The sequence below is a fragment of the Sinohyriopsis cumingii genome, chromosome 15, assembly GCF_028554795.1.
Source record: "Sinohyriopsis cumingii isolate HCF-2022 chromosome 15, ASM2855479v2, whole genome shotgun sequence".
NCBI classification, from domain to species: Eukaryota; Metazoa; Mollusca; class Bivalvia; order Unionida; family Unionidae; genus Sinohyriopsis; species Sinohyriopsis cumingii.
The window spans coordinates 67,734,966-67,760,994 of NC_142975.1; the positions used below are offsets into that span (position 1 = coordinate 67,734,966).

At 34.2% G+C, this 26,029-nt stretch overlaps 1 protein-coding gene across 1 annotated transcript in view; it reads right to left on the reverse strand.

Annotated features, from left to right (window-relative positions):
- Window positions 1-7,450: 7,450 nt before the first annotated feature.
- The window catches only part of LOC149782000 (kinesin-like protein unc-104), a 196,319-nt gene continuing 177,740 nt past the window's right edge, over window positions 7,451-26,029 (reverse strand). Inside the window, exons 40-45 of the mRNA XM_089933404.1 lie at window positions 21,524-21,841; window positions 19,985-20,109; window positions 18,877-19,117; window positions 16,678-16,797; window positions 9,813-9,931; window positions 7,451-8,811 (exon numbers count right to left, since the gene is read on the reverse strand). Of these exons, the coding sequence (XP_089789530.1) occupies window positions 8,775-8,811; window positions 9,813-9,931; window positions 16,678-16,797; window positions 18,877-19,117; window positions 19,985-20,109; window positions 21,524-21,841 (960 nt within the window). The 3' untranslated portion in view covers window positions 7,451-8,774. The remainder of the gene's footprint in view (window positions 8,812-9,812; window positions 9,932-16,677; window positions 16,798-18,876; window positions 19,118-19,984; window positions 20,110-21,523; window positions 21,842-26,029) is intronic.

Here is a 26,029-nt window from a genome sequence, read left to right on the forward strand (position 1 = left end):
TATCTAATGAAATAAGCCACATAGCTAAACAATCAATACATCAACTTAGGACATGATAACTTGATTACAGTACTTTAGGATGTAAAATATTGTATCATTAACCTTTTATAAAATTCCAATTTTGATCGACTGAGTATATTTGATCTTCTATGACCATGATTATATTGCATCTTGTCTTAAACTTTACGATGAAGCAGATTTTAAAAATACATTACTAGCTGGCTTACATTATTAAAACTGGCCAAAACAATTTAATACCATTGCTAAAGTTCATTAGTTCACACATTTGCAAAATTATCATTAATTCAAAAAGAGGCCAAAGTGGGCCAGATACTGCTCTCCTTGCTTACATAACAGTTGATAATTTCACTAAGCAATATAAGGCAGTATTATTCAAACATAATTATGAAGAAAAACAAATCCCAAAATGTCATATCATGCCCATTTTGCCTTCTTAAAAATGATAAAAAAAATTATTTCCAATGATAAGGACATAACTAACATGTATATTTTCTCATAATCTGACTCATCTAAGATGTAGGTGATGTAAACCTATTTATCAAGTTTTATGAAAATCCAATAAAAAATACAGTCTCTAGAACTCAGCCAATCAGATGTAAGATCACCTCATTAATATTCCATGATCTGATTTATTACAGAACCTGTTGAAGACCATGATAAATTAAGGTTATTTATGATGTCTGAGAAAAATCCAAACAAAATTCTGTCTCTGGAGTAGCAACAAGCTCAACCAACCTTTAACAAGATAACTACATATATTGAGTTTGTTCCTAATCAAACACAACCAACATTGTGATGATAACAAAATATTATAACAAAAGTATTCCAAATCTGATTAGAAACTGAGTTGCTAGTGTTGACAAACTCAACCAATCATGTGCATAATCACCTCATTAGTATGCCCAGATCTTAACTCATAATTTAGTTTCTTCAGTTATCTTAATGTTAAAAGTTATCTACTCAGTTTGATACAAATTAAAAAATACTGTTATAGACGGGTAGCAAGCTAAGTCAATCTGATGCTAATCATCCCAGTAAAATTCTTGTTCATAATAATATCTGCCTATTCATCAACTTTGATTGCAGCAGAAAGTAAATCTATTATGAGGATCTCACCCATCAGATGTAAAAATCACCTTATTAATATTCACATATCACACTCATCATTGAACTCATTGGACATGTTGACAATATAAGCCTATTTACCAAGTTTGATCAAAACCTCTAGACGGGGGAAGAATTGTAGCCAATCAGATGTAAGATAATTTGAATAATATAATGGATCTTCTGATTACCAAACTCTGTTGAGACCTTCAGGGTATAAGCCAAAATGTTATCAAAGTCAAATCAGGGATATGACTAAGAGTGGTAACAAGCTCAGCCAATCAGATACAAGATCATTTCAGTAAGTATGCATGGATCTCTCTCATAATTAAGCTCATTCAATGTCTTGATGATATCAGCATATCTATCAAGTCTTATTAAAATTCATTTAAAAAATATGGGGGTCTCCAGAGTGTTAGAAAGCTCAGTTGATCAGATACAAACCAATCTATTAACTTGCTTATGTCTTGTTCATAATAAAACTCTTCCAAAATCAGTGTGATATTTGCCTATCTGCTATGCATCTTCACACTCAGTCAGAAATACCATCTTGCATGGTAAGAGTCTCACTCAGTCAGATGCAATATCACTTTATTAACATGCACAGATCATACTCATCATAAAACTACTTGGACACATTAACAATATACATCTATTTACCAAGTTTGATCAAAAATGCTCTAAAAATACCATTTTGAGAGTGGCAGCAAGTTCAGCCACTTGGTTCATACAGTCCTGGTGAGCTTATTCAAGGACATTTCAACACACTGTCAAGGACTTACCAAAGAATATTTAGTCTTAAGGAAATTAAACCTTCTCCATATCTTATAATTTGTTAAACTACTGGTGTTTTGTCATTTGATCCACCAAATTTTAATTACTTATTATTTAATTTTGTATAATACATCAACAACAAAAACTCTTAATTTAAAAAGTGACATTTAATTCTACATGAACAATTTCTATTCCCTTTAAATTCAAGAAGACTTTGGCAAGTAGTTTTTCAATAAGTTCATGGATTTTTCGGGGTCAAACCACACACTTTTGAAATTTAATGAGTTTTACAAAGCAACCCCTCAAATTAAACAAAATTTCAATGTACAAACCATGAGCCAATCAGACACAATATCACCTTATTAGTATACATTAATTTTATTATTAAACTAGTCTGAGCTCTTTATGATATAAGCCTACATTCCACGGCTGATCAATGTTGAATCAGAAATATGTCCTTAGAGTGCTAACAAGTTCAACCAATCAGATGCAAAAGAACCTCATTAAAATGCAAAGATCTCACCTGTAATCAAACTCATCCAAGATCTTGATTATATATACCTTTACCCGAGATTTGATTGGATCATAAATATGTTCTCCAGAGTGGCAACCTGCAATTGTTGATGTACAGTATAGGCACAATGCATGCAGGGCCATACCATAAACTCACTTGGCCTTGCATCCAGGTGTGATAAAAGTTCACACATGTCCCAGGAATTGAATTTAAAATTTCCAAAGCTAAGTTTTCCCCACATTTTCCTACTTCATTTGTTTTACAAAATGGCCAGCTTTAAATTATGTTCATTTTAGGAAAACAAAGTAATGATTTTATCTATTGCCTGCTGTCAAGATAGTGAACAAAAAAAGCACTATCAATTTAGACTACAATACATACAGAAAAAATGCAGAATCAAAAAATACATTTGTAAAGCATGTGCAAACCATGTTTCATTTCAGAAAAGCAATTTAATACCTATCTCTTTCAGTGTATAAGTCAGCAAAGGTGAGGCAGACCTCTCAACCATAATGATCTGACTGTAAGTCTTACTGAAATGATCTTTAATTTATGCACTAAATAGAATAATAGCAAACATTAGAAGAGAATGATCACTGCTGTCAAATTTGGATAGTGTCTTGTCCATATTTGATCCACATCTGGGTTTTATATGACATACAGTGATATTAGCCAGGGTTACACATTATCTTTACAAGAGTACTTCAAACCCACCAAAATGACCAAATTTTGCATGCAATAATGCCTGCATGATGAAACTGATGCTTATAGCATTTTCTAGAAATGGTGCCCAAAAACAAGAGCACAATGAAGACAAAAAACAACAATAAGCTTCTCAAGTTTTTTTCACAATCAGCTGAGAAAGAAAACAATGAATATTCACATTCTTGGAAAAAAATGTAAAAGGCAACGATTTACAGTCATTGACCATCATATCAAGTAAAATTGAGTATGTGTCATGACATGCAAGATGACTGTTGTCACCATATGAAAATGAACCACCCAGATCATATGAGGCTAAGAGATCAAGTAAGAAGTCTTTAAGCTCCATGGAGTTTGGAACTGCAGTGTCTGAAACTATACTGGATGTAATTCAAGTTTAAGTTTACTACACAAACTTTTCAACTGAACATAATGTCTGCCTTCGCTGCATCAGTCTCGGATCACACTTCTGAACATTTTAAATGCATGTTTTTTAAGTCAACAATAGCAGTACATGCTACAGCTCTCCATTATTATAACAACCTTAGTTAATGTGACTGTGGATATAACATGATATCACCATGGAGACCAAAATCATACCAGCATATAATAGCATGGGTTGAAAGAACCACATTGGTAAGGTATATAATGCTTTTCTCAATATATCGTAATTCAGAAAATACAGTAGTTGTCGTTCTGAATAAAATCCAGTTCTGTACATTATGCATTACGGGCTGCATTATAATGAGGAAAGCTGTATTTCTGTACATCTTAATTGGTCCTACTGATGGAAAAATATTGCCTGACTTACTGCAGTCTTGTTAGAGTTGGCAGGTCTGGGTGAAGATCAACAAGGTTCAAACATCAGCATGGCTCTGCAAGGATCAGTGTTTCTTATGATCACTGCCAAACCAAGCAAATGTGTAGACTGACCACAGGTTGTAAATCAAGGCACAATCTTGCTACTCATTCAATTTTTAAATTGCTGGTAAATCAACTCAAATTTCTGGTCTAAATTTCAATATCTAAATTTTCAAATCTAACACTGAGTAGGGCTGAAGTTTAAGCAACAGTACAGTCTATATAACTACCAAAAACACTAAAATCTACACCTTTTAAAATATTTTGAGATTTTGATTCAGTCTTTGATTTCACAATAACAACCCCAGAAGAAAACTGAGTCTAACATAACAATAGTTACAAGAAAAATGTGACTAATATAAAATTTGTTGGAAACAAGCAACCATCATCTGATACCCATCTTCTGTAACTTTTGTGAATCTTAAATAGTGTGCACTGATATACTTCTTCAGAAACAGGTCATCATGAGGTTGGCCTTGAGCAAAGTTAGACAACTATGTGACAATCTACAATGCCTTGATAAGTTAGACAAATCAGTGACAATCTGCAATGCCTTGATTCACAATAAATTAAAAATAGATCCAACACATGAGTAGCAGTCAGCACATTACTAGTTACTCTAATGTAACTCATAATTATGCATTACACACTGAAAGAGCAAGGTATGGACTAAAACAAATAATAACATAATAGTGAATGAAAAAACACAAGATAACAATAATTTGTATTTACAACAATGGTCAATCGTCATGACTGGCTTCTTAATTAAAATACACCCTGAAACGTTTTCCTTTAGTGGGCTCAGAGCATCAATTTATTGTCCACTAATGAAAATATATTTGGCAAAAATTAAAATAATTTTGTGCACTGGATCAAACAAAACATGGATTTCAAAAACAATTGTTAGCTCATGATTAGGCAAATCAACATTAAGGTGCCTTTTTTTTATAAAAGTTCTCTTTTATGGGTTACTTGTCAAGTCCAACTCAGTCAACACAGTAAACTTTTATCTGACTACAAAAATTAATGCACTGTTAGAGACGAAATCAGGAAAATCTGTCTTGAAAGACCACTCTGGTCAAACTGATATGGTCTCTCAAGACAGGTGGTCTCTCATGACAAGTCATAACACTATATAATCAATCAACCTGTACAATAAGAAGCCGGTCAAAAGTTATGGTATCCAAATATCAAAAAGAAAAATTTCAAAAGTAATATTCTAGCCAGGAGCCTGATCTCCAGTTATTTAATACTGTTATCAAATGCTGACCCATCTAATGACTGCTACCATGTTTAAAGAGTAATTAGTTGTTTCAGATTTGGTTTTACTTTGACAAAACTTCATCTATGACAGTTTATATGGCTATCTAGCACATTCTTTACATGGAATTTATAAAGACTTAAAAAATACCACTTTGGTTTAAGTGTGCAATTTTCAACATTTATGGAACATAAAAACAAATTCCTTGGTTTGCAGTAACAAAATAAGATATAGCAAACACAGCATCTCAATCTTCAAATTACTTTTGTTTTGCTGCACTGAAGTAAAAACTAGTAACTAAGGCTATATTTTCTATAAACTGCCTTATATTGCAGGTACCCACATCAAGAATTCATGTGTTATGGAAAGATTTCTTGAAATACGCTGAAGTACTTATTAAAGTTTGTTTCAAAAGAAGTTTCTTTGTATACAGGCTTAAGGCATATCAAGTCTTTAAGACAATATTATCATATTTGCGTAAAAAAGTTTATGAAGTTATATTCAATATAATCTATCATTAGGTTTTATGTAATAAATATTCAGTTTTAGGAACTATACACATGAAAAGTTATATTTGTCATACATGTTCAGACATAAATTATTTTGCTAATTATTATATACTTTGTTAATAATTCACATGTGGCTGCTTAACTTCAATGTGAGTATTTAACATCAATGCTGTAAAAGCAGAATATTAAGTCCAATTCACACGATAACCGTCCCTTGGGAGAGGTGATTCATTTGACTATAAATCATCCAATATAAAACGGATCAATCATATTAAGTATTATTATACACAACCAAACACCGCACACATAGGCTGACATGTTAATTTACTTATGCTTTCAAGTACAGTATACTGGAATGGCAATATGTGCAGTGATATTATTGAAAAGCATGTTTCACAATCTCAAACAGTGCTGCTCTTCAGAAATTACAACACAGGACATACTGTATGATATACAAATATAATATGACAAGTAGATAAAACAGGGCAGAATCAGAGTTGTCATAAGGGGTGACCAATACAGGTGAATGCCCAGGGCACCATTTCGCTGAGTTTGTGGATTTTTTTGGGGTGGGGTGGGTGGGTGGGTGTTGAAAAAAATATGCTGTTTTATCCAGGACATACTTGCAACAGCCCTGGGCATAATAGTCCCCAAAATATAAAATTCTTCAAACTTAGGTGTCTCAATACAATTAACAAGAATTAATTATAAATGTCATGGTTATTAACATTAAATCATGTTTATTACAATTTTACAATTTTATCACATGACTAGAATAGCTACATTTATTTTTTGCAAATGTTTTACAGTTCTTATTAAGAAGTTATTTCCTTTACGAGTTATCAATAAAGCCACAGTTGTTTCCCTTTTATTGTATGGCTACATCAAGGTTACAATATTTTTTTTCTAAACTTTACATGCTGACTCCTTGAAAATGTGTCTTCCAATATAATATAACATTATAAAATAAATGGAAATTAGATATTTTAATGTATATTGATATCGCAATAAGACTTTATAACAAACTTAAGAAAACAAATTTATTCTGCAGCAAATCTATTTTATGCAAAAACTGAACACCCATTTTGAATGGATTAGGAGAGGATGGTTACATTAAACATATATCCATCTCATTTGGGTTCGCCTAAAATGTAACTATTCTGATTTCCAAATAATTATGTTTACAACCAAAGATCTATATCATGAGTTACATTCTAAACTAACAGATTTAACTTGAACAAAGAATCAGACAAAATAAAAACTATTAAATGTACCTTGTCTATTTGTATGTTCAAGGTATTATGGTCACAAGGAAGAAGATCCCAGAGACCTAGAAATATTGCAAATGTTCCATGCCGGAGATAAGATTTCAGGATTTTTATTGATCATGTCAAGTGGTATATTCCATATACGCTTCAAATTTATACAACATATAGGTATAAATAATTTATGACTTCAGTCAGAAATAAGATACAAAGCTTGCCTCAAAATATACATATTTTAAAGAAACGTACACACCTAAGCTTCCAAACAAAACCCCACAAAATCATTCACACCAGTATATTTCCATAACATATGCCACACACACACACACACACACACATATATATATATATATATATATATATATATATATATATATATATATATATATATATATATATATATATATGTATGTGTGTGTGTGTGTGTGTGTGTGTGTGTGCAACAATGCAATAATGCAATTAACAGAACATTAAGTGCAGAATGTTTGTAACAGGACTTCTGCATCTGAAAAAATATTTTACAAATCTGAATACAAATTTGCTTTTTCTAACAAGGACTGCAGAAACAAAAGTCAATTTTTCTTAACCTTTAGATCTGTAGATGGTATCAAGTCAAAACTGCTTGACTTTTGAAAAAATAAGAATTCTTAAGCATTCAGGCCAATTCCAAAAGAAGAGAAAATTGGTGACCTACATGTTAATCTTAAGCCTTTTGTAGACATGGATTAGTGACCTACATGTTAACAGTAAGCCTTTTATAGATATGGATTAGTGACCTACATGTTAACAGTAAGCCTTTTGTAGAGATGGATTGGTCACCTACATGTTAACCTTAAGCTTTTTGTAGAAATGGATTGGTCACCTACATGTTAACCTAAAGCTTTTTGTAGAGATGGATTGGTCACATACATGTTAACCTAAAGCTATTTGTAGATATGGATTGGTCACCTACATGTTAACCTTAAGCCTTCTGTAGATATGGATTGGTCACCTACATGTTTAACTTAAGCCTTTTGTAGATATGGATTTGTCACCTACATGTTTAACTTAAGCCTTTTGTAGATATGGATTGGTTACCTACATGTTAACCTTAAGCTTTCTATAGGTACTGAATGCTTTCAATGTAGACATTAAAATACTTACATGTCAATACATCTGGAACAAAACAATCACAAGGCTACAAAAAGTTGCATTTTTTGTCACATTAACACATCATTTCAACAAAATAGCAGTTTGTAACTCAAACTTAATATAAACTTGATGTATATTATTCCGAAAATTGTTGGACATAACTCCCTAATGTCCATTTTCTCTATAATAACAATTAAATGTAATTTAATATACTTTCAAATTCTCTGGTTCAAGGCCTTTTTGTTTCAAATTTTCCTATTTCAAGATACAAGCTTAATAAACCTTAGGTGATATTTTTATACTGTCAAATATTTGATATTTTATAAAGTGAAATTTTCAATCAAGACTGACTTCACAAAAGCTTATTCAAACACCAAATAATGACTGTTCAACCACTTGAACAAGGAAATACACACTTTCCATTTCATTCATACAAATAATGACTTTACAGTATGTATTTAAATGAATAACTCTCACTTGTTCTTACAACAATCAACCATTGGACATGCAAAGTTGAATATATATTTCTTTGGTGTACACCTCTGGAATTACGAATATTTTCCCCTGGCGTTTCAACTCTTCACATAGATGAATTAATGCAAATTTTGTAAATTCCCAATCCAGATTGTGCATCAAATATTGACTTGTTTTATTCTTGATAGTTTGGACCTGGAATGTAAAGGAAACATAAACATTAAAATAGCAACAAAACAATCTGACAGACTCCAGTCCAAGTTGACATAGATAAAAATAAGAATCTCTCAATGGGACTGATGCTGTACTGTAATAAAAAGGAAAGGACAGGAATCATGACTGGGTGAAAATGACATTATTTGGTACTAAGGTTGGTGGAAATAAAGACGGTTGTAGTCCTTTTAAATGCAAATTACTGGCATTTTACTTGTGAAAAGTAATTAATACTAATATAAATATCTGCTGCTGTCTTTACTTTGATGTGACAATGCATTAATAAAAATGTACAGCCCTGAAAATATGGGGCAAGCACAGCAATGTCTGACCAGATGAAAATCATAAAATGTTGACATTCTATGCTGCCTGCTACATCTTAAAGATGTGTTACAGCTTGCTGAAATGGAAAATTAGGACACCTAGATTCCAAAAAAACATTTCACTGTAAACATTATTCTTGCCAAAAGATCAAGGATGAGTACCAATGCAATTTCTCAAGTTCCAAGCCTTGACTCTTATTATATTTTTATCTAAGGAACCATGTATTAGAACGTACTATTTTCACAGGTTTTTGACTCATTTTAGTATCAAGCTTATATCAGGTACTAATGGTTGTTTAGCAAAAGCATAAGCAGTGTATTGTGATGAGTATAATGAGGGCAGGCATTAGTAACTCACTTGTCCATGAGAATTTTTCTCTCTCTACCAAGTAAGCAGAACCATCACACACTCTTTTCTCTCTCTCTCTCATTATATATATATATATATATATATATATATATATATATATATATATATATATATACATACATATATATATATAGTCTGCACATTTGATAGGAACATTTGGACTAAATATACTTATGAGATACCAGTACAGCAATATATGAATAAATGGGTCTGTAATAAATTGTAAGAACTTGCTGCATTACTGATGTACAAAAAATAAAGTTTAAAAGAACAACAGTTAATATTCTAACCTGATCTGTCCAGCAAGTAATGGGTTAATAGCGTACAGCCACTCATGGAAGTCCTTGTCATCCAAGGTCTGTAAGAGGAAACCTCGATGCTTGGTTATTATAGAGAATGTGTTGGGGGTCTGAAATCAAGGGGAAAAAGTATTATTATCATCAGAATTCTTACTAAGGTTGAAAAATCTCTTAACGTCTTCAATGAAAGACACATGCATAGCACATCTTAACTGACCACATTATGAATTTAGGCCAGGCAGACTCTGTGGTGTCACATACAGGAAGAAACAGTGGTGTCACAGGCAGACACAGTGGTGTCACACTCACTTTGCATATCTACAGTCTCATTTTATTTCCATATCTGGAATTGTTTGTGACTAATTATCCAAGACTGGTGATTTCATCTAATTAGTGCCACCGTCAAAGTCCTAGAAAATGCTTGAAAGAAATTGTCAAAACATCCTAAACAATCAATATGAAATAAATTGTAAAGTTTAACTGTAAAATTTGTATATTTAAGCTTATGAAATTTCTGGTTAATTTTATTTATGTCACATCCAACAGTGTACCCATAACTTATTTTTTAAACCAGTCAAGTTGAAGGTATGGTATATGTCAAATCCAACTGCAAACAACATAGACCCTGATCTGCCATCACATAAAACACTATCAGGTCAGGGTCAATGTTGTTTATTCTACTGATTACTCCCAACAAACTGCACAGTCCCAGATCTGCAATCATATTATGTGATGGCAGATCTGGGTCTGTTCAGTCTGTTATGTAATTCACTATAAGACAGTATACTCCATGACTGCCATGTACAGTGTTATAATAAGGGAGTACTGTGCCATGTAATTCAATATGAGGCAGTATACTCTATGGCTGCACTGTACAGTGTTATAATAAGGGAGTACTGTGTCATGTAATTCACTATAAGACTATACTCTATGGCTGCACTGTACAGTGTTATAATAAGGGAGTACTGTGTCATGTAATTCACTATAAGACTATACTATATGGCTCCCATGGACAATGATATAATAAGGGAGTACTGTGCCATGTAATTCAATATGAAGTGGTATAATGTATGGCTGCATTGTAAGTGTTATAATAAGGGAGTACTCTGTGTGTGTGTGATTTGGATTTTTAATATAGCTTTAACAATTTTTCAGTCATATCACTATGATGTCTGCAGTGTGGCAGTTTATAGTGACATCTAGCACTGGGGCATCATGCCGTAGACATGTAGCATGATGTCCCACCCAGTCACATTATCCTGACACCAGGCCGACCAGTCCTAACACTAACCTCTAAATGCGGAGCACCAAGCAAAGCAGCTGTTAGTACCATTTTTGTAAGTCTTTGGTATGACTTGGCCAGGAATTGAACCCAAGACCTCCCACATCCCAGGCGGATGCTGGGAGTACTGTGTGATGTAATTAAAATTGAGGCGATATAATTTATGGCTGTATTGTACAGTATGATAATAAGGGAGTACTGTGTGATGTAATTCACTATAAGACTATGGCTCCCATTGACAGTGTTATAATGAGGGAGTACTGTGTCATGTAATTCATCATATGTCTTTATACTCTATGGCTCTCATTGACAGTGTTATAATGAGGAAGTACTGTGTCATGTAATTCATTACATGGCTTTATACTCTATGGCTCCCATTGACAGTGTTATAATGAGGGAGTACTGTGTCATGTAATTCAATGAGGCAGTATACTCTATGGCTGCACTGTACAGTGTTATAATAAGGGAGTACTGTGCCATGTAATTCACTATAAGACTACTATATGGCTCCAATTGCCATTGTTATAATGAGGGAGTAATGTGTAATGCAATTAATTATATGGCTTTATATGCATTGGCTCTCATTGGCAGTGTTATAATGAGGGAGTACTGTGTCATGTAATTCATTATATGGCTTTATGCTCTATGGCTCCCATTGACAGTGTTATAATGAGGGAGTACTGTGTCATATAATTCAATGAGGCAGTATACTCTATGGCTGCACTGTACAGTGTTATAATAAGGGAGTACTGTGTCATGTAATTCACTATAAGACTACTATATGGCTCCCACTGACACTGTTATAATGTGGGAGTAATGTGTCATGCAATTAATTATATGGCTTTATACTCAGTGACTCTCATTGGCAGTGTTATAATGAGGGAGTACTGTGTCATGTAATTCATTGTATGGCTTTATACTCTGGCTCCCATTAAGTGTTATAATGAGGGAGTACTGTGTAATGTAATTCAATATGAGGCAGTATACTCTATGGCTGCACTGAACAGTGTTATAATAAGGGAATACTGTGTCATGTAATTCACTATAAGACTACTCTATGACTCCCATTGACAGTGTTATAATGAGGAAGTACTGTGTCATGTAATTCATTATATGACTTCATACTCAATGGCTCCAACTGACAGTGTTATAATGAGGGTATGCTGTAATCTGCTGTTCTCCTTTAAATATAATCTTTGAGAAACGTGCGCTAATTTGAATCACATATCATCTGTGAGAGGAATGAATGGTAAAAGATACCGTAAAGTGAAAGTATTAGTGAAGGCAAATTAAAGAGTTGATATAAATAAAATTAAAGTACTTTTAAAAGTACACCTTGATCCATCTGACAGTATTAACAATAGTCACTGCCTGTTTCAACCTCAGACCAGACAGCAAAATTCACTATATCGTGTTCTCTAACCCTACTGCTACATACTGCTTAGCCTAAAATTCACTGATAAAGGGTCTTCACCACAAATTTTGTTCTCCATTTACATTAATAGACCTCAGGTATAACTGTATTTATGGAAGTCGGACTAACGGTAATGTTATTACCAACTAAATTTTCTGTATTTCTCTCCATGTCTGTTTTCTTATTTTCCAAATCTGTAGCATTAGCTGATGTTGACTGCAAAGGTCATGTATGAGACTGTACACTTAGAAGCTGTAAGTCAGACTAGTCACATGTAAAGATGTTGACTTAATGTACATGCCAATTGTCTCACAATTAAACAGATTACTGAGTAAATTAAATTACATTTGCCAAATGATTGTACCATAAAATGTGGTATATACTTGTGATCAGAATGAATTTATGTCATTTTCTTGTTGCTGCATTATGATTCTAAAGGTTGATGACAATTTCCACTTACCAGTTATACATTTATACATTTCTGTCATAAAATCAACCAAAATTACATTTGCCAAATGATTGTACCATAAAATGTGGTATATACTTCTGATCAGAATGAACTGATGTCATTTTCTTGTTGATGCATTATGATTCTGAAGGTTGCTGGCAATTTCCACTTGCCAGTTATACATTTCTGTCACTAAATCAACCATTTTAGTTACAACTTGGAGTACTGAATAATGTTTCAAAAACAGATTAAATTTTCTCATTTGGATATTGCATATATACTGGTGATGAATGTGACAAAACGTTTCCCGTTGACCAGAAAGACATTTATTCAGTTCCAACAGGCAGTTCCTTAAAATGTAATGTGCTCTAATTTGCATTGGTGACAAGTTTCCTTTAGCACAAAGATTTTGTTATGGCACATCTCTGCCACTGTTGAGTACTTCCCTTTGAAGTTGTTGAATACTTCACTTTGGGTGACTTCACTTTGTTTAACAAAGTCAATATAATTAAGAGGATTGCTGTGTTTCATGTACTCCATTACTACATGACCTCAAAACCTTAAAAAGTGACCTGAGCAAGAAATGCAGGTAACTATGACCCATTTTGTATGATGTGCATACATGTGCATAAAATGCATACACTTAACAAGTCTGATAACTAAATATGCAACAGTGGCTGAGACAAGGAACATGATGCGGAAACTTAACAATGACACCTTCAGTCACATCAACAGAAACAACAACTGTATAAAAAATATACCTAGAGACAAAGATTATGAGAAAGCAAATTTTTCACTAAATTATGTTTCTCTAAAAATACTCACACAATCACATTACATTAAGAATATTAGTCTGCTATCTTATGAATCCAGACCTACGAAAAGACAAAAATTGTATTTTCCTGTCAATTTTAATAGACAATGGGCAATAACTCTTGCTCATTACATCCCCCTGGCACTGCCAGGTGTCACTAGTTTTTAGGTGAGATGCTAATGAGGATGCTCACATGGCAGGGAGGTTGGGAGGGTTTTTAAGTAATGTGATTGGGTAGGTATTCTCGGAAAAACAATTTATGTAAACATCTGCTTTGATTTCAAATACATTTCCCAATCACAGAATAAGTAATAGGAGGGGATGTTGAGCATCTGACCTCTACCATGGGTGCCCTTCTAGAGAAGAATAGCTGGATTCCCCATGTTCTTCTAATTATATAAGCAACATAGCCTGGGGTCGCTTAACCCTTGATCCTAATATATGGTAAAGAGATGAATATTGAAATATTTTTACCAACAAAATTTCACTGGTGAATCCAGCAAAGCTAACAGGCTATATTGTTGGATCTAGTTGCGTCTGGTGGCTGTCTGTGCTGCCACCACTGGACCAACATGATAGAAGGCTTTCCTCTATGATGCTAAATCTTTGAGATAAAAACTTGAGAAGGTTGACTCTGCATGCCAGCCAACAGCTTCTATTATATCCTGGATCAAAACGTTATGTTTGTACATGAGGCTCACAGAGATGGCTCAAAGATTCTCAGCCTTGAGGCAACTTTGATCAGATGATTCATTAGAGTACACTGAGCATACAATCCACTTCACTGAGCATACAATCCACTTCCCTGAACATACAATCCACTTCCCTGAGCAATCCACTTCACTGAGCATACAATCCACTTCCCTGAGCATACAATCCACTTCACTGAGCATACAGTCCACTTCAGCTATGAAGTAAAGGCTTGATGGGTGATATCCTGCATCTCAGTTCTTACCAGAAGGAAGAGGTGTTTGCTTGTGCCACAACTTGTCTGTACGTATTTCAAGTAGTGCTTGAAAACAGCAGCTATACGATTTCACACAGCTGCTGTTTTCAACCTGACTATGAAGAGCAAGTGAGTGACAACTCTTTGGTGAATGACAAACAGATTTTGTTTATAAAGCATGTTTGTGTCCAGAGAACCACTGAACCCTCCAATTTGAACTGAAGAGAGTTTGGGTCAACACATGGGCATGCAATTTGCTTACCCTGCACATGGAAGCTAAAGCTATCAGGAAACATGTCTTGGATGATAGGAAACTGTAAGGTAGTGAAGTGTGGGTTAGAGTTTAAAACTGAAACAAAAAATCAAGATGAAAAAAAAACAGGATTGGTTCCATCTGGAAACACAGCGGTTATGGCCAACTGAAACAAAAAGATGGGCCAAAAGATCCTATCAGTCTTTGTATGCCCCAAAACAAGTCTGTCATGATGCTGGAATGTGTCCAATATCATGTAGCAGAAGCCTCTGATAGAGACTGAGCCAACTGTTTCTCCTCAAAGAGCCAGAGAAGAAAAGTCTGCCAGTTGAGAGACTGAGACACTCAGAGGGAGGATGTTGTTGGTATGGTACCAGTCCCTGAAAACATGCCACTTTTCCTCATAAACTTTCAGAGTGGAGGGCTGTCTTACTCTCGAAATTCTTTCCACAATCAAAGGCTTAAACTGTCTGTCTCACAAGGCTGTCCTGATAAAGAGCCAAGCATGGTGAACAGGACATTCTGGGCAGGAATGGAATACCCATGTCTGTGGTTATCTGAGAGGAGATGGGTTGGCTGGAATCTTCCTAGGCAGAGCTATCACTAGATTCAGTAGATTGGTAGTTCAGGACTTGCCCCATCTGAGACAAGCTACCTGAATCATCAATTCTAAAACAGTAAATTCTATAGTATTTTTGGTATCAGTACATGTGAGGGTAGGCAAATGCTCCCAATGCTCCCAGTAACTGATTGACAGTGCATCCACAGCCCAAGCTTCTGGGTCTGGGACTGGAGAGATGAAGGTGGATAACTTGTGAGGTCACCTTGTTAGTATGTGACTAACTAGCTAATACAGTATCTAAGACTTTCTCTGAAAAGGAATTTCACAAGTTATAGACGATGGACACCACGTATGTATACAAAACAAGAGTGATGGTAGACTTCCATGCTCTGAAGTTGCATTATAGCATTTATACGACATCCTGCTGAAATGACACCAGAAGAGAATGCAAAGCATAAATATGTAATCATCAGGTTATGAACTTGCTAACATATATTACCCGTTACTAATGGAGTAATTGAAAAAGTCCTTGTTGCCTTACAAACTGAGAGACTATGCTTTGAACATATGCATTCATGCATTTAATTGACCTTTCTACAGAAATGTCACATAAAAGGGAAAAAAACAGGCATAAATTAACAATGCAGCATGTAAATAACTCACTAAAACCAACTCTGTTACAAACAGAGCAAGTGAAAACAGTCAAAGCTGTGCTAACTCATAACAACCTTGCAGAGGTCAACTATAGCAAAGTGGTCTTAAAAGGACAAGTCCCTAAAGGTGACAAAATCACTCAAATTGGCTAAAACTTTAAAAAAGAATGTACAAAACCAGCAACAGAATGATAAATCCACATAATAAAACCAAAAGGAACTTTGGATGAGTCAATCAGAACACAACAATGTCTTGGATTGTTGGAGGTAAACTGCATGATGTTATGCAGTACAGCAGTGAAGCTAAAAACTAGCAACACCTGGTGGTGCCAAGGGGAGGTGATGGTCAAGAGTTATTTCCCTTTGTTTATTGAAATTGGAAATAATGATTTTCATCTTTTAGTAGGGCTGGATTTGCGAGGTAGCAGGGTATTATTCCTAACGTAATATGATTGGGGAACATATCTGAAAGAAAAAGGTATACCTTGAGAAGAGCTTGTTGATCTTCACTGTACTCTATTTGGGCATTAGCCAGGTTGATAATAGTTCTCTCTAGTGGATCCTTCTCACCATTGTAGATATACACATATGGTCGCCGTACAACCTGGTGAAATACAGTTCTTTAGTAAACAAATCAACAGACCTTTTTCTGAAACATATTGCTGAAGCTTACCACAAAATGATGCTCTATAAGCTAATTTGGAGATAAACTTTACTGTGATTCTTTGATATCCTGGACAGAGTCCATCCTGCCTACTCTGAGAAATGTATGGGAATGGCAGATTGGTTATATTTATAAGTAAGGAATACCATTGTCCTCCTCAGCTCCATTAGGGTTCGGTACAAAGACGGGTTCTGAGGGATAGCAATTGTCTTCAGTTTTAAATACAATTTTAAAAAAACCCCAGTAAACATACACTGTCACTGCAAATTCTTTTACTTGTGAAGTATCAACCAGTAAGTGAAAGACCCAATATACCATTATTAGACTACCATATACACTAGCTAATAAGTTGAGTCCATTTGCAAACAACATAGACCCCAATCTGCCAACCCACAATGCACCAGCAATGGCAAATCCAGGTCTGTGCAATTTGCATTTGTAATCTACTTACAAGTGAATACATATGATATGAAGAAAAATGGCCCTTCTGAAAAATACAAACTTAAGAATCAATGTAAATCTCATGTTTTTTTTTAATTCAACAACAAAAGATGACACCAGTGCAAAAAATGTACACACAATATACTGGTTCTAACTAATACTTTTTACATTAACTTCAATCTATATTGAGGTTTTCTTGACAGACTTTATAGTAGCATGTTGGATGCTGTGCTAATTTGCTTAGAAGATTCCAAGCTAAAAATTATTGGAAAAACTTTCTGTTAATCGATGAAAACATTTGATGCTTGTGAAGAGTAATGGTGGCACAAACTAAATACGTTTATTGCAGAATAACATATTAAGAGATCATATATTTTATAACTGATGTCAACAGTAACATTTGCAAGACAAAGTGAATAAAATGCATGTTGTAATGGAACAAAAGGCAACTGGAATCATCAGACTAATCATCTGAGTGACTGTCAGTATTAGAGCATTCTATTGGAAACTCTCAAGTGTCAGTTTCAACTCTGAAATACATTCAGATGACTATGTCAGTTTTAACTCTGAAATATATTTAGATGACTGTGTCACTTTTAACTCTAAAATACAGTCAGATGACTGTCACTTTTTAACTCTGAAATACATTTTAGATGACTATGTCACTTTTAACTCAGAAATGCATTCAGACGACTGTGTCACTTTTAACTCTGAAATACAGTCAGATGACTATCGCTTTTTAACTTTGAAATACATTTAGATGACTATGTCACTTTAACTATGAAATACATTCAGATGACTGTCACTTTTAACTATGAAATACATTCAGATGACTGTCACTTTTAACTTTGAAATACTTTTGGATGACTATATCAGTTTTAACTTTGAAATATATTTAAATGACTATGTCACTTTTAACTCTGAAATAAATTCAGATGACTATGTCACTTTTAACTTTGAAATACTTTGGATGACTGTGTCACTTTTAACTTTGAATACATTCAGATGACTATGTCAATTTTAACTTTGAAATAAGTTTGGATGACTATGTCACTTTTAACTCTTGGGTGACTATGTCACTTTTAACTTTAAAATACATTCAGATGACTAAACTTTGAAATACATTCAGAAGACTAAACTTTGAAATACATTCAGATGATTATGTCACTTTCTGCCTTCTAATGTACAAGTCTTTCTCATATTACCATTATGTGACACAGCAGTCATGTGATAGAAAATGTCATATCCCTTTATCAATGAAATTCTTCAGCTTTAGTGTACCCTGAAATACATCATATCTGTCAAATAATAAACCAACCTAAATTAATGACATAATTCATCGGAATAAATTTTAAAAATCAGATCTTATGTACCAAGATAAGTCTGGTTCTTATTAATGTGCAAGACGTTTTTTGAATTTAGGACCAAGTTGATGTAAAGAAAAAAAAAGTCACTCCATAGAGTGAAGTTTATTGTATCATTACCATCTCAGTTACAAAATTATACATTCTTGACTAAACCTGGATGATCAGTACAAGTAACAATTCAATAAATTCTTTGCTGAACAACTGAACATACCACCCATTTCTTTATCCATCCTTTGGTATTTTCATCAAAAAAGTTCAGATAGCCTTTCCTGGCAACTACTGGACTGACCCTGACTTCCTCCACATCTGGGGCAAAGAGTAGTTTGTCTAAATCCAGTCGGATTCCCTTGATTGGAAGTGTCATCTTCCTGTCTGCTCCAGTGGACTCTTGGGAAGTGTTAGACAAGCTCTCATATGATCTGGATGATTTTACAGACTCCTGGTTGACAGATCTGTACAAACACAAGTTGAAGAATCAATGAGATTTGCAAAGATTGTTTTTTCAACACTGAACCTAACATTTTTTGAATTAACAAGTCATATTTGTTTAATGAAATAAATCTGAGGCACCCATGATCAAAACATTTCTTACAGAATATTATTTGAACAAAACAAAGCAGGCATGTTTAAACATTATTTGAATGAGACAGAATTTACATGTTTTTAATAACTCCATGATGAAAGGAATACAAGTTTTCCTAAGAAAATTTATCAAGATATTTCTGTTGCAGACGTGCTACAATATAAAAAAGGAAAAATCAAACAAATGACTTCAAGGCAGAAAGAAAATAGATTAGTGTTTGTAAAACAAATGCCCACTGCAAACAAAAATTTGAACAAAACAAAATAGAAAAATAGATGGAATGACCTGAAAATCTAATCTGGATTCTGGACATGCATACAACTAGACCTGTTTAATATCATTTGTCTACATTTAGTGATTTTTGCACAATCAACTTGACAAGCTTCACTGGACAGAAAGACATATGGACAAACATGACCAAATCAAGGTGCCCATGCTGCAATCAGTGGGGGCATAAAAATAAACCTTTTCACAGCAAACTGTACTTAAAACTAGAATAAAAAAGTCATCTGAAAATTTCTATAGCCATGTACCTCAATATTTTTATGAAAGAAATATATTAACATTTTTTGGGCAGAAAGATGCACATAAATGTATTTTTAAAAAAATATAAAACAAATACAATTTCCAACATTTTGTTCTGCTACTTTATCTTACCAATTTTGTGCTTTTTGTTCCAATTTTTGATGATGTGCATAAATGTTTCCAACTAGTAAAAATGGATATATCAATATACCTGAACATTTCTGAGGCTGATGAACTAGTCATACTGGTCAGAATGCTTGTCGTCATTGAATCATTCCCTATCTCACTTTCTGACGAGGTGGATACTGAACTTATCATGGACTGGTCCAGAGGAGTCTGTTCAACAGAGAAAATGAGAATTTTAACTTGTTTACAAATATTAAAGTATAGTTTCATTAATGTGAAAAGGACTAATTTGGACCTTTCTCTGAGACAAAGTCTACCTGAGAAATAGGTTTTACAGTGTACATACAGATCTTTCTCTGGGATTTTTATTTTGTTGTATGGTTTAATGTCTTTTTCAGCAAAAATAGGCTATACATAGCAGCCAGTATAAATGATGGAGGAAGAACCCTGGAAAACCCTGGAAAGAACCACCGACCCACGAGAAGCTACTGGCAAGCTTTCTCACATACCCACAATGGCCGAGCCTGAGACTTGAACCCATGCAGACAGAGGTGAGATGGCAGTGATCCATAACAGTGAGCGTTTTTTAGACCACTCAGCCACTCAAGGCCCCTTTTCTCTGGGACACAGTCTACCTAGGAAACAGGTATGAGGGTATGCATGCAGTCCTTTCTCAGGGACATGTATTGCTCATACAGATCTATCTCTAGGGCAGAGTCAGAAGTTTATCACACTCTGTGTAAATCAACATAAGATGTAAACACTTATGACTACTGTCTTTACCCAAACACTGTGTAAATCAACATAAGATTAAAACACTTATGATCTACTGTCTTTACCCACACACAGTGTAAATCAACAAAAGATGTAAACACTTATGATCTACTGTCTTTACCCATACGCTGTGTAAATCAACACAAGATGTAAACACTTATGATCTATGTAAATCAACACAAGATGTAAACACTTACGATCTACTGTCTTTACCCATACACAGTGTAAATCAACACAAGATGTAAACACTTATGATCTACTGTCTTTACCCAAACACTGTGTAAATCAACACAAGAAGTAAACACTTATGATCTGTCTTTACCCATATACAGTGTAAATCAACACAAGATGTAAACACTTATGATCTACTGTCTTTACCCACACACTGTGTAAATCAACACAAGATGTAAACACTTATACTCTACTATCTTTACCCATACACTGTGTAAATCAACACAAGATGTAAACACTTATGATCTGTCTTTACCCATACACAGTGTAAATCAACACAAGATGTAAACACTTATGATCTACTGTCTTTCCCCACACACTGTGTAAATCAACACAAGATGTAAACACTTATACTCTACTATCTTTACTCGCACACTGTGTAAATCAACGCAAGATGTAAACACTTTTGAAGTACTGTCTTTCCCCACACACTGTGTAAATCAGCACAAGATGTAAACACTTATAATCTACTGTCTTTACCCATACGCTGTGTAAATCAGCATAGTTTGTCCATCCAGTTCTGAGTTGCTCAGAGTTTACTATAAAAAAGTCATGTATTTATACTCAACAAATTAAAAAATGTTTGAAATAAATTAACTTTATGGGGACATCATTTTACCTTTACAGGAGGAGGACTGAGAGGTTGCCTCCCTTTTAGTAGTAGTTTCAAACACTTGGCTGCAAGTTCCTTGTCCTTGTCTCCACTGGTAATAAATCTTATGTTCTTCCCAGACATGATTTTCTCCTTCTCTGATGTGTCATCATCTTTTTCTTCCAGCTCCTCCAATTTCTCTTTTAATTCATCCATCTTATCTCGTTCTCTTCTCGCCTTCTTGGATAGATTTTGGGCCTCCTTATCCATCTTGCTTAACTCATGAGTCTTGTTTTGTTCAGCCAATTTTTCTCGCAGAAGGAGAATGTGTCGGGCTTTCTCAATCTGAAAGCAACAAAAAGTATTATCACAAATCAATGCAAATCAAAGTTAGCAGGAAGTCCAAGTATATCTGAGATCACTCAACTGGCTCATATTTGCCTAACAGGCAAGTTTAGTTTTTTTTCATGGCACTTTTAACACATTATTGGCTATATCATGCCCCAGAAATGAAATCAAAGTGCCTTTCCCAAGGGCATACTGAGGCAGTCAATCACGGCTGGCCTGGGCAGGTAATGAACCTGCAACTATTGGATTATGAGTTTGACATTCTACCAAATGGGCTCCAGTTTAATGCTCTTTTTAAGGTTTCTCTTTGCATCACCATCTATATTTTATGGCATATGAGCATCACTGTCCAGAAGTAAAAGACTTTTATCAATATCCAATAGTGAAAGGCCTTTATCACTGTCCAGCACTGAAAGGTGTTTATCACTGTCCAATAGTGAAAGGCCTTTATCATTATCCAATAGTGAAATTAAAGCCTTTATCATTGTCCAGTACTGAAACACCTTTATAATTGTCTAGTACTGGAAGGTCTTTAACATTGTCCAGTTTTGAAAAGCCTTTATCATTGTCCAATAGCAAAATGCCTTTTTTCAATATCCAAAAGCAAAATGCCTTTTTCAATATCCAATAGCGAAAGGCCTTTACCAATATCCAGTAATGAAAGGCCTTTATAATTGTTGAGCACTGAATGTCCAATAGTGAAATGCCTTTATCATTATCCAATAGTGAAAGCCTTTATTAGTGTCCAGTACTGAAAGGCCTTTATAAATGCTGAGTACTGAAAGGCCTTTATTATTGCCCAGTACTGAAAAGCCTTTATCATTGTCCAATAGTGAAATGCCTTTTTCAGTATCCAATAGTGAAAGGCCTTTATCAATATCCAGTACTGAAAGACCTTTATAGGCTCACTTTTCTTTATGTTTTTGAGAAGTTTATAACAACAAGACAGGGCCACATCATAAGCTCACTTTTCTTTATGTTTTTGAGAAGTTTATAACAACAAGACAGGGCCACATCATAAGCTCACTTTTCTTTATGTTTTTGAGAAGTTTATAACAACAAGACAGGGCCACATCATAAGCTCACTTTTCTTTATGTTTTTGAGAAGTTTATAACAACAAGACAGGGCCACATCATAAGCTCACTTTTCTTTATGTTTTTGAGAAGTTTATAACAACAAGACAGGGCCACATCATAAGCTCACTTTTCTTTATGTTTTTGAGAAGTTTATAACAACAAGACAGGGCCACATCATAAGCTCACTTTTCTTTATGGCTTAGTGAACTAATAAGAATCCCTTGAAGGGAGTGATAATCTACTGTCTGAAAAGAATTTCTTGAAATTCAAGATAAGACTATTTCTTCACTTGAATTATAAGGTTTTCAAATTTGCCAATGTGGCAGTCATAGTGGATGCAGGACAGGCACCTCTTTCATATAGGACAAGCATGACACTATTATAAGACTTCTGGTAAAACCCCATGTTGATATGACCTTCATTTCAGGGGAATTTGTGACATGATGTTCAATATATTCCTTGTGGAAGCCATATTCAAAGTCAAATTGGCACCATTTTCATTCACAACCAACCAGATATCATATTTAGTCTTCTGGTAAAAGCCCTAGGCCAATATGGCTTTCCATTTATGCGGAGTAGCAATAACAAAATTTTTAAGATGACTGGTATGTTAGCCATACTGGATGTCAGATCAGCACCATTTTGATTTAGATCAACCACACATTATGAAATGTCCTCTGGTGAAAAAATAATGTTCATATGACTTTCCATTTAGGAGTAGCAATAAGATTTTCAAGATGGTCATTGTGGCAACCATACTGGATATCTGACTGGCACAATTTTTATTTAAGATCAACTAGACACAATAAGAAGTCTTGCAGTGAAAACCTCATGCTTATAAGATATTCTGTTCTGAAGGAGTAGCAATAAAAATATTTATGTTTATGCTGAAAACAACACAATAGTCATGTAATTTAATTCACAGCATAATCCTTTATCTATGGTTCCTACATTCAGTTGCCATCTTCATATGACTGTGACAAATCTGGCTCACAGGTTGTAAATGACCAGTCTAACCAATGACTTGTAAGTAACCAGTCTAAAACATGACTTTGTACAATTAACCTCAGTTGATGCTTTGGATCCAGACATGAAAACAAATATGGAAAAATCAGGACTTCTGACATTGTTATGCAATTACTGGACATTACTAAGTACTTACTGGACAACAGTAAGCACTTGCTGAACATAGTTAAGCACTCGTAGCAACATTGTTAAAATTATCAGACATTGTTGAGCACTAACTAGATGTTGCTAAGCACTTATCAGACACTGTCAAGCATTTACTGGGTGCTGTTAAGTGCATACAGGACCCATTAAGTTTGCTGCTATGTAATATGAAGCTACAATATGTCTATCATGAAACAAAAGCTTGTCTAACAGGAAGCCACAGTTTGTCTATCATTAGACTACAGTATATCTGACATGATACAACAGTGACTTACATCAAGCCACAATATGTCTATCATGACACAACAGCAAGTCCAACATGAAGCTATAGCATGTCTATCATGACACAAAGTTAAGTCTAACATGACAACAATAGGCCTCGCATGAAGCCACAATGTCCATTATGACATTATGCCATGTCTATCATTAAGCAACAGCATGTATATCATGGCACTACAGTCTGTCTAACATGAACCCACATTATGTCTATCATGATACTACAGTCGAACATGAAGCCACAATTTCTATCAAGACACAACAGTATGTCTAACATGAAGCCACAGTCTGTCTATCATGACACTATTCTATGTCTAGCATGAAACCACAGTATATCTCTCATGACACTACAGTATGTCTAATATGAAGTCACATTATATCTATCATGACACTACAGTCTGTCTAACATATAGCCACAGTATGTCTACCATGACACAAAAATATGACTCAAATGAAGCCACACTATGTATATCATGACACTATCCTGTCTAACATAAAGCCACAGTATGTCTATCATGACACAACAGTATGTAAACACAGGTTCCATCAAATAATGTTTTTATTTGTGATCTAATGGTAGCAGTAATTAGATTCAGTTTGAATATACTTTAATCTGATCAGAGTAATGAATAAGTATTTATTATTGGACCAATAGGGTTGTAAAATCAATAAATTTTTGTGTTGGTACTGTTAGATGATGCAGTCTCACCCAAAGTATACAGGATTTTACTAGCTCACCCAGATGTACTTTGGTCTTGTCCACAATATCCAATGGTATAAAAATTATAACCTATAAATACTGGATTAGTAAAACGTACGGAACTTTTCCTGATGAACACTAAGGATGATTCCTGAAAAGATGCATACTTTTATGATAAAATACTTAACACAAATACAAATTAAATTTCTGAAAGCAGAATTTTTTAATTTTCAGCCAGTTGTCTTATGTAAAATTTTCAAAAATTTTCAAGCCTTTGCTTTATTCAACTAAAAGAGTTGCAACCCCCAATTAATTTTTTTAAGAACAAATGTTCTGCAAAACAACAAGTTTTGCCTAAAAACAGCAGCATAATATACACTGTACAACTCACTCAAAACTTATAAACTAGAAATATTTACTCTGTAAATGATACTGCTCCACTGGAAAACATGATGCCTATTTGACTGGTTCAATAAAACTCTAATGTACAAGTCTTATTTCAACAGTATCGTTGCAGCTCTCCAATCAAATCCGTTGAAAATTACAAGAAGTCATGCAATTAAATGATTTCACTGAGCACTGGTCACTTTTAATGTAATGATCAATTAACTGATTACAACTTCCATGATTAATTTTGGCTTAAATTCAGTTCTAATGTGTAATGGCAATTCATTCTGAATATCTTGTAATAGTCTGCTTACTAATACTTTTTTAATATTTTTCTTTCTCCAAGGAACTAGGGATTTAAAAGTCATAAAAAGTGCTAATTTTCAAAACTTCTCATTAATTTGTACCAAGTATTTTTTAATTTAAAAAACCAATTAACATTCTTCACAAGACTACTAAGTACAGATATCTCAGGTTTTTACAAGACATCATGCAGAAAAAATGTACGAGTTATTAACCAATCACTGACTGGTTAAGGGTAACTGATAATCAATCATGCGTAGGATCTGATTCCA